Source organism: Carassius carassius, chromosome 31 (assembly GCF_963082965.1).
Source record: "Carassius carassius chromosome 31, fCarCar2.1, whole genome shotgun sequence".
Taxonomy (NCBI): Eukaryota; Metazoa; Chordata; class Actinopteri; order Cypriniformes; family Cyprinidae; genus Carassius; species Carassius carassius.
This window is the reverse complement of record NC_081785.1, coordinates 1,752,216-1,762,910: the sequence shown is the minus strand read 5'-3', so window position 1 is coordinate 1,762,910 and position 10,695 is coordinate 1,752,216. Positions and strand designations below refer to the sequence as shown.

Genomic DNA, 10,695 nt, shown 5'->3' with positions numbered 1-10,695 from the left:
TTATTTCCAGCATTTAAGCGGAAGCTTAAGGTCAAAGCGAAGCTTTTGTTGTTTGAAAGAGACATTGTGTCCAAAGAAAATAAATTATGGTAAAAAATACAAAATGAAATGCATTGAACACCACAGAATGTCCCAGAATAGCTATCCCCCAGAAGTTAGTTTGAATATCAGTTTGGGGAATCAAGTTTTAAGGAAACAGACCCTTTCAACAGCAGGCTCATTCATTCACACTGGATTAACAAAAGGACCAACAGAAAAAAATGGATTTGCATTTTACCTTGCATGGCCTCATGATTTTTATGAATTGACAAACAACATTTTATGTACATTTTTTGTGCACTGTGCAAATTTTACGCCAAACCCCATGCAGATTTTAAGTTAATATTTCAATAATTTAACAATCTGTTGATGGCTTTCTGATGCTGGATGATGGTCACATGACAAGCAAATGACTCTGACTCTGATGGCAGTCAGTCTGACGGCACCCATTCACTGCAGCAAGCGATGGAAGGCTACATTTCTCCAAACATGTCGTGATTAAAGAAAAAGTGCAACATGCAAACAGCGTCATGCTGTTTTACAATGCAAATCTATCGGAGAGTAATGAAACTCGAACTCTAATCTCATTGAAGTGCACACTGTATGCTGTTACACTGTAGCATCATCTGCTTTGACTACATTGCATTTTTTTTTGTAATAAACGTAATTAAATTTCTTTCTACTTAAAATTTTTACATGTAATTCAATGTGACAAGTTTTTACTAACAATTTCTGTGTAAATTATTTCAATTTCTTTTTTTATTGTACTTTAGAATACATAAGGCAAATTAAAATTTTTTTTTAATCGCATATTAATCAGAATCATTGAGGTTGAACCATAAAGGCTCTCATCTTTGGTTGCTGTATGTTTAAGTAAAAAGTGCACATGCTCAAGTCAGCATCATGTTTTGCTAATGGATGGATAGATAGACAGGGAGACAGATGGATGTTGCACAGCTTCCACTTGTGTAGCAATTCGAGGAACCAACCACAAATGTATATTTTAATTTTAAAAGTGAAGTGGACATTTACGGCCTTTGCTCATTGGCGCCATCTGCTGGACAAACGTAGGAATAGCAAACAAAAATGCTTCTTTAATGCACTTTTATTAATACATATGCAATATAAAATAAAAAATAAGTATATCTTATACAACTTATTTTTAATTATATATTACTTATAATATATTAATATAAATGCATGTATATGCACGTGTGTCAATTTAGAAGCATATTCATTTTGCATCTTAATTGTACTAAATGTGAAACCTGTCAAGAACGTATCCAGGACATATATCACCCAATAAATACATAAGTAAATAAATGTTTTGATTATATCACTAATTTCATTACAATTAAGCAAATATGTAATATATAATTTTCTTCCCAAAATTCCCATTACAGTACTGTGAAAAGAAGAAAAATATTATTTTGATAATGTTGATTATTCTTAATGTCTTAACGCAGAAGTTAATGTTTTAGAGTTCTACTTATGTTCAGAGTTGTGAGATTCACCCAGAAAAGCCGAAGCACATGATGCACACATTTTTTTTTTATTACAAAAATTGATTCGCTGAACATTCTCTTTGTCATTTGGATTTGCACTTTACATCTTTACAGATAATGTTGTAAAAATATTTTCTTTGGTTTTATATACAGCAGCTAAACATACAAAACAATACCAATGTGACAGAAATATACAGTCCATTACAAATCTTTACACCTAGACAAACCTTTTCCTTCAAAATAATCACAGACATGCATCTCTGTAATTAGCATTACTAGTAACATATTTACAATACTTAGTGTGGAAGATAACCCGTTCTTGGTGAGTTTGCTATACGGAAGTCTCGTGCTCCACAGGAGAAACCGCATTTGATGGGAGAAATGTTTCCGTCTCTTCCTCAGTTCCAGCATCCTCCGTTACGTTTCCATTTATTTCTTTATGGTCATCGATCTGCTAGAAGCAGTTTTAGCTACATTAAAATGACCCAAAGCAACAATGCATCTTCGTGTAAAGCCATGAGACCATCTTACCGTGTGCTCGGGAGGAGACGTACAGCAAGCGCTCGGCTTCACAAGCTTGTGCACAAGAGATTGTGCCGTTCTCATCACAGGATACACTGTGCCAGACGCCACATCGTCTCCTTTTGTTGGGCCTTGGACGAATTTGTAGGAAAAAAAAAAACAGCTGCAAGTTCACTGGTTGTTGTGTTTTACATGCTGCTAACAGTGTATGTTTTGGAAGCTTGTTTCTAGCACAGAATAGAAACATCACTTCTGAGAATTGTGGGATTAATAATCAGAATTGATAGATTAAAAAGTGGCAGAAACAAGAGTGCATGTATTTTGTGTTCTATTTCAGTTAGTTGCCAAAGAAACATTTATACATTAAGTTTTTTATCCAATATTTATATTTTCTATCAGCTTCATCTCAACATTTTACAATAGGGTTTTTTATTGTTAACATTAATCCCATTAGTTAACATGCACAAATAATTAATAATATTTCTACAGCATTTAATAATATTACCCAATGTTAATTTCAACATTTACTAATACGTTAACTAAAAAATTAAATGTCTTTTTTGTAAACATTAATGCACGAACAATCAACAACTATATTTTAAATTTTAACATCAATCAATATTAATAAATGCTTGAGAATATATATATATATATATATATATATATATATATATATATATATATATATAGCTCAATGTAAGTTCATTTATGTTAGCTAATGCATCTGCTAATGTTAACAAATGGAGCTTTATTGTAAAGTATTAACTGCTTTTTTTTTTATTAACGTGAAGCACTATTTAATAGATTTTCTTGCTGAGCCATTGCAAGTCCAACTGTGTTTTCTGGCTCCTTTCTTCAGTGTAAGTGTATCGCCCCTCTCTCTAATAAGAAAGCAGTGTCTCGTTCTTCAGGTCAATGTCTGGTACCAGTCATGAAGCTGATGAGGAGTCCGATGAGCACCACGGTGGAGGAGTTGAGCGCGCTGTACCACATGTATGACAGAGAATATAACCCATTCAGCCCAACAGGTCTGCTGGAAGATGAGGAAAAGCATTTCATTATTTCCCTAAATATATACAGTACAACGCATGCTGGTACTGATCTACAAGTCACCTGGCCGCATCTATGACAGTGATGTTTCCAGAGACGGCTGGTACAGTGTTAGTAGAGTTGAGTGGAAGAACTTGTACAGAACTGGGCATCCGAGACAAAAAGCCACCAATGCCAACCCAGAAAGACATGATCAGACCTGCGGCAAGTCCTATTACAGCGCCCTGAGAGGAAAAAATACAAGTAAATAAAATGTCCTTATTTATGTGGGTGGACTGATGGATGGATGGATGGACAGGAGGAACTTACGATGCTATTTGCACATGGGAAGAAGATGCCAAGACAAAACAGACCGAGCAGCGGCCCACCAACCATCCCGAAGATACTGAGAGCTGCCTTAAAGTGAAATACAACATTCTTAAAATAAAGGTTAGAAAAGGGGGTTCCTTAAAAGAAGGGTTCATCCAAAAATTAAAATGTACTCACCTTCAGGCCATCCAATAGGAACAGATTTGGAGAAATGTAGCATAATTTGCTCACCAGTGGATCCTCTGCCGTGAATGGGTGCCATCAGAATGAGAGTCCAAACAGCTGATAAAAACATCACAGTAATCCAAACCGGTCCAGTCCACCAGTTAAAATAAAAAGGAGCGTGTTTGTAAAAAAACAAATCCTTCATTAAGGTGTTTCGACTTTAAACAGTCCTTTCTGGTCAAAATACAAGTCCAAAAAAAGTCCATTCCCTTTCATCCTCTCACATCAAAATCCACTGGCATATTTGTTTAGAACTGTTTAGGTTTATGAACGGGGCTTGATTTGTGCATATTTCTCACCTGATTCAGATTAGATTACTTTTTCACTGGAGAACACAATACTATGGATTATAGACTCTTCTGGACTAGAACAGTTTGAAGCTAAAACTTCTTAATAATGGATTTCTTACAAACACACAGCTTTTAGCTTCTCAAGGCATTAACTGATGGACCGGAGTGGTGTAGATTATTGTGTTTTTATCAGTTGTTTAGACCCTCATTCTGACGGCATCCATTCACTGCAGAGGATCCACTGGTGAGCAAGTGATGCAATGCTACATTGAGGGCTAGAACATTTCTTAACATAAGTCGATTACTGCTATAAACTTGCTTATAAAAGCATGCACGCTTACCTGAAGAACTGAACTGTTCATCAAATGGACGACGTAAGCCATAGCCACACATATAATCCCATATGATAGAGCTGGATGAGGAACAGAGGCATGCATTATAAATATGCTCACTGAGAGCTTCATTTGATCTCTTTGAGTAGAGGGAAAATCAGATGAAACATATTCTCTAATGTGCATCAGTGGGGAGACGGAAACCATTTCAAATGAAGAGATAGTGTCTGACCCAGGATCTTTGACAGCAGTGTGGCTCTGGCCTCAGTCATTGAGTAATGGGGTTTGATCAGATCCACCATCGTCACCGTGGCCAATGAGTTAAAAGCTGAGGATATTGTACTGTAAAATAAGGAGGAGATACAAATAAATATATTTCTATATTTTTATTGCATATCTCTTTTAGACCTGAGTTTATTATAGAGACTAAAATAGCAGATTTGCATGAATTCAAAATTCGGTCAGTGAGGTTTATTTTTATTCATTTCACTTTTATTCTGTAAGGATGAATTAAATGATCAGAAGTGACAGTGAAGACATTTATTGAAAACGTTTCAAAAGATTTCTATTTCGCTTAAATGTTGTTCTTTTGAGCTTTCAATTCACGAAAACAAACAAAAAAACTGAAAAAAAATAATAATTAATTATCGTTTTTACAAAAATATGAAGCAGTTCACTTTTCAAAATTGATAATCATAAGAAATGTTTCTTGAGCAGCTAATCAGAATATTAGAAGGATTTCTGAAGGATCATGTGACACTGAAGACTGGAGTAATGATGCTGAAAATACAGCATTACAACAGAACAATAAATTACTGTACATATTAACATATTCAAAGAGAAAACAGTCATTTAAATTATAATAGTATTTTACAGTATTACTGTTTTTACTGTATTATTGATTTAATAAATGCAGCCTTTGTTAGCAGACGAGACTTCTTTCAAAAGCATTTAAATATATATATATATATACACAAATATAAATAATGAGCTTATTCTCATTGGAGACTGTCATCAGATTCCTACTATAATACAGTCATTATTCAATTCAAATTTGTATTTGTCACATACATAACCGTACATAATACGATATGCAGTGAAATGTTTTTACAACCACTTGATTAAAAATAAATAAAAATAATTAAAAAAATAAATTACGGGTATAAATTAAAAAAAAGAAAAGGAGGTAAACTAGAATGTATATAAACTAGAATGTATATATATACACAATAGCTACAAAGTTAAATTATATTATATATATATATATATATACATACATACATACACACACACACACATATATACACACTAAAACGAAAAAGGAAGAACAAACATAACAAAACCAGTAAAATATAAAATAACATATGCAAAAAAAGAAAAAAGAAATTTGACTGAATATGATCTGTGAAATATGAGCGCTTCAAGCATCACGCTGTTACCTGAGAGATGCGCTGAACAAGCACGCCACAAACAGTCCAGGAAGTCCAGGGAAATTCTGTAACATGTCCATGACAAAGTAAAGCATCATCTGTGAAGTCAAAACACATCATATATCACTATTTATATCAGGGAGCCCCAAATGATCACATGTTTCTGCTGCTTCTAACCTGGTCTTTGGAGGTGATATACTGCTGTTCTAGAGGGCTGTTGTTACCATAGCAAGCGTACATGACCAGCCCCATCAGACAACTGAGCATTAGAGCCACCTGAAGACAGGGAAGCACCATATAGCAGGACCTGCTCAAGAACACAGGATGTTTCTGTGACGCATATTTCATCTGAGAGCCTTAGGGGTCTGTACATGAATGAAAGGAACACTTACATGATGGCTTCTCTCTCTGTGCGGGAGCTGAGGTACCTCTGAACCTGAGCCTGGTTCACTCCATACAGAGACAGCATCAGAAACACTCCTCCAACACCTAACGTCCAGAACGTGTGTCTCACCGTTGGGTCGGGATTCAGGCTGGATATGAGAAATGACTTTGAGAATCAGTACAATAGCATTCATGTCTGTAGCACAAACAGAACGGGAGGACTCACATGCATACATCTAATACTTAGGATTCTGGATCTATTTAGTTTCAATGATGTCTAAAAAAAATTTAAATCTCACAATTCTGACTTTTTTTCAGGTAATTCTAAGGAGAAAGATTATAAACTCAGATATAAACTCAGAATTGCAAGGGTTAAATTTGACATTTTGAGAAGAAAATCTTGAATTATGAGAGATAATCTCAGAACTGTGATATGAAAAGTTACAATTACTTTAATTTTTTTATACAGTGGGAAAAACAAGCTTTACTTTTTTTTTCAATTGCATGTTTTACACCTCACAAGTTTTATATCTCAAGTTAATGTCTTGCAACTGCCAGAACAAAAGTAGGAATTGTAAGATATAAACCCAAAACTGGGAGGAAAAACGTGAGTTTGCACTGCTGAGGCAGTCTAATTAAATTTGGCTAAATGTAGAAATTTCTCAAGGTCAAAACTTGGTACAAAAAAAAGCAAGCAGTCATTTAATAAAGGGATTTACAAAGTCAAAAAATATAAGAACTGACAATTATAAATTATTTTTTAATGATGCAAGTTAACACAAAGATATTAATTAAATAAATGTAAAACATTTACAACTTTTATAATAATTCTAGTTTCATCAAAATCATTACATTAACATCACATTTATTTTATTCTATTGACAAAAAAATCTGCATAAGGTTTATCCACTTAGGAACAATATTTATTGTGAAAAGTGGTATATAAATAAAGATTTTATTTTTTCTTACATTAATTGTGGCTAGAAAAAAAAAAGGCGTAATCTACTTAACATAAGTCATTATTTTCTAATGAAATGTTTTAATTATTTGCCGTTGGCTTAGTTCAAAAACACAATAAAACCATCTATTGTGATCATTTGGTCTAAATATTTTTTCTCATACTATATAAAGTCCATTTATAGTATATCTAAATAAACAACTGCCTAACCTCAAAAAGGTGTTCATTATTATATTTGGGGTCCTTGGCTTCAAACCATTTGAAAACCCTTGGTTTCAATAGATGGTGGTTAGATGTGCTGGCTACCAGCTGCTATACCATTTACACCATTAAAAGAGAACATACTCAATCCCTGAGATGCGTCCACCATCCCTGACTTTCACCCAGGCATCTGACAGACCACCAGCCTGATGGATGCCCACAATGATGACGGCAAGCTGACCAGTAAACATCACTACTGTCTGGAAAACATCGGTCCAGACCACTGCCTTCAGCCCGCCCTGCAAAAACATGCAAAAATAACTTTGACACATTGAAAACAAAAGTAACCAATCAACATGCAATGACATTTGCAGCCCTGTATATCCTGACATGAAATGATAGTCTATTTTTGCATGTGTTTTCAGCATGTTTTGAATCATTTATGATACAGGCTTTTATGGCCCATAAGCTATGATAAAATTAAAACATGGAACTCACACTAGGCCTAAACTGAAAAAAAAAATTTAATTTGATGCAGATGCTAATATATGTGGACAAAAAGATTAAATCATGTTGATCATTTAGATGCCCTACATATTTGCATGTCAAATATGATACAGTGGGCTTTGTAAGGTTAGTGGTTAACATTAGACGTTGTCATCCGAAAAGAAATGTTTAAGATGCAAAGCAAGCTGAAGTTTACAAAGACAAACACATTAAGACCAGATGCATGTAATCTGTAAAGTAAGCAACCTTTAACCACTGAAAATCCTCTTACCAGTGCTGTATAAAGCGTGCACACTAACCCAGTCGCCAATACTGCTCCCCATAAATGAAAACCAGTAACTAGAGACAGACATATGTTATTAGTTACAACAGGCAGTTATATTTGTGTTCATGCATTAATAATGTTAATTATGACTATATATATTTGTAACATTACCTGCATTCAATGCAAGAGCAGGTGTATAGATGCCAACACCCATATAAATGACCTGCAAAAAGGAACCACACAGGAACTCTCTCCATGCAATGCATTAAAAATGCAAAAATACAAATTTATTTCACAACAGAAAGGCTGGAACTTACCATCTGAAAAATAAAAGTAACAGTGCCACAAATTCGGACGGCTTTACAGAAGCGCAGCTCCAAATACTGTGAAGTTAATGAGACATGAACATGTTTAATTAAGTAATCAATGACAAAAGAAAACATTAATGGTGAAATAGTAGTGCCGCGATGTTAAACTATTACAGAAACTAAAGGTTCTAAGGTTTTTGTTTTTTGCAGCAATGCCATAGAAATGTTTTTTGTTCTCCAAAGAACCAGTCAGTGAACCATTTCTTAAAGGAAAAGTTAATAACATTATCTGAATATTTACTGCCCCACAGGCCATCCAAGATGTAGAGGAGTTTGTTTTTTCATCAGAACAGATTTTGAGACATCACTTGCTCACCATTGGATCATCTGCAGTGAATGGGTGCCATCAGAATTAGAGTCCAAACAGCTGATAAAAACATCACCAATAATTCACAAGTAATCCACAGCACTCCAAACCATCAAGTGAATATCTGCATGTTTGTAAGAAACAAATCAATCATTAAGATGTTTTTATCTTCAACCTTTGCTTCTGTCTAAAATACAAGTTCATAATACAATAATAAAGCTGTTAAAAAAATCCATCCCCTGTTGTCTCTCACATCAAAATCCACCCACATATTAGTTTAGATATGTTTTGGTTTGTAAACGGTGCTTGAGCTGTGCATATTTCGCTCCTGATTCAGACAAGATGACTTCTTCACTGGAGAAAACAATATTATGGATAAAGAACTTGTATTTTAGCAAGAAGAAACAGTTTGAAGATGGATTATTGTGATGTTCAGCTGTTTGGACTTTCCTTCTGACGGCACCCATTCACTGCATAGGATCCATTGGTGAGCAAGTGATGGAAAGCTACATTTTCTGTTCTGATTTCTCATCTACATCTGGGATGGCCTGAGGGTGAGCCAATTTTTCATTTTTGGGTGAACTATTCCTTGAAAATAACTTTTGTTTTCTAAGTGTAAAGAACATTTTTGTAATCTTAAAGTTCTTCCTAATAAAGAACTGGAAATATTCCACTGACATTCTTAAGTTCTTAATGGAACCACTGATGCCAATAAAGAACCAAGAGGGTCTTTAGATGATATGCAATATTTTGAAAGGATGTATACCTGGTAAACACTCGTGAGATGCAGTCTGTAGAACAAAGGAATGAAAATATGGGCTGGTATCAGGAGACCCAGAATATAAGAGCAGCCAATAAACCAGTACTGCGTGCCATTGGCGTAAACCTCAGCCGGTGTGCCAATGATGGCCACGGCCGACTGGAAAGTGGCCATGAGAGACAGAGAGAGTGGCAGGCACTTCATACTCCTGTCTGCATACAGGAACTCTTGCGTGGTGCTCTGGCGTCCTCCGGTGAAGGCGTAGTACAGCCCGATGGCCATGGAGGCCACCAACAGCAATGCAAATATCACATAATCAATAATAGTGAAGTACTTCTGCCCCGTGGGATCCATACTGAGACTGCAGGCATGAAGCGTGATATTAGAGTCTCCACTGCGTGCTCAGGACAAAGGTCAAAGCCATTGATCTGCAAATCTGACGACCTGAAACATGTCACAAATGATATAAGATCATATACTTAATCAATCAGCTTACGATTCCATGTTGTACTGGTATAGAAATAAAAATTCACCCAATCTATTTTCCAAATGCATGTTATAGGTCTGATTTCTGAATGATTCAAACTTTCATTTTTGACATTTTTAAAGTGGGTCTTTGAGTGAAAATATCAGGCTTCTCTTTGGTGACATTAGTAGGACCTTTCCAATCATTTAGTCCACTTGAAGTTGGTATAGAATAACAATTTGGAGGTATCCAAGCGTTTAGTTTGCTTAAAACTCTCTTTTTGCCTCTTAAAACATTTTTGAGGGACACGCCCACTTCGTAACATCCAACCAATAACTGAGATATATATATATATACACACACACACACACACACACTACCATGATATTAGCATCTATTTTTCTGCTGCAGGACTGCAATGGGTTAATCAGGGATGGTGAATGCTAAACCATATCATATATGGTGAATGATATGTAAAAATTGACAGCCTGAATGCACTTTAAGTTGCTTTGGATAAAAGCGTCTGCGAAAATGCATAAATTTAATTTAATTTAAACCACGAGGCACTTCAGGGTTAACAGTTTCTGGCTATTTGCAGACGCAACTGGATTTCGGTTTCAACTTTACCCCAAATGCATGGACCAGAACCATAATTTATTTAAAACATGTTCACATTTGCTCACTGATTTACCAAGTTATCCTTATAACAGTTGTCTGTGCAATTTCACTTCCTTGTTTTTGTGTGTTAGTTGCTGAACGCATGCTGTGTTTCTCAGC

At 35.2% G+C, this 10,695-nt stretch overlaps 1 protein-coding gene across 4 annotated transcripts; it reads right to left on the bottom strand.

Moving 5' to 3' along the window:
* Positions 1-1,579: 1,579 nt before the first annotated feature.
* Positions 1,580-9,922, bottom strand: slc5a6b (solute carrier family 5 member 6). Of its 4 annotated transcripts, none has more exons than XM_059518470.1 (15): positions 9,459-9,922; positions 8,335-8,400; positions 8,189-8,240; positions 8,024-8,091; positions 7,390-7,544; positions 6,095-6,235; positions 5,880-6,009; positions 5,712-5,767; positions 4,505-4,614; positions 4,282-4,352; positions 3,426-3,512; positions 3,180-3,340; positions 2,993-3,099; positions 2,076-2,197; positions 1,580-1,998 (listed from the first exon to the last, which is right to left on the bottom strand). In XM_059518470.1, exons 1-15 carry the CDS (start codon positions 9,804-9,806, stop codon positions 1,876-1,878), a joined length of 1,797 nt encoding a protein of 598 aa, XP_059374453.1. In that variant the 5' UTR covers positions 9,807-9,922; the 3' UTR covers positions 1,580-1,875. The 4 variants fall into 4 exon arrangements, with proteins under 4 accessions (XP_059374453.1, XP_059374450.1, XP_059374451.1 ...); XM_059518467.1 differs by having other exon boundaries at positions 5,712-5,800; positions 9,459-9,921; XM_059518468.1 differs by having other exon boundaries at positions 1,580-1,995; positions 5,712-5,800; positions 9,459-9,921.
* Between the last annotated feature and the right edge of the window lie 773 nt (positions 9,923-10,695).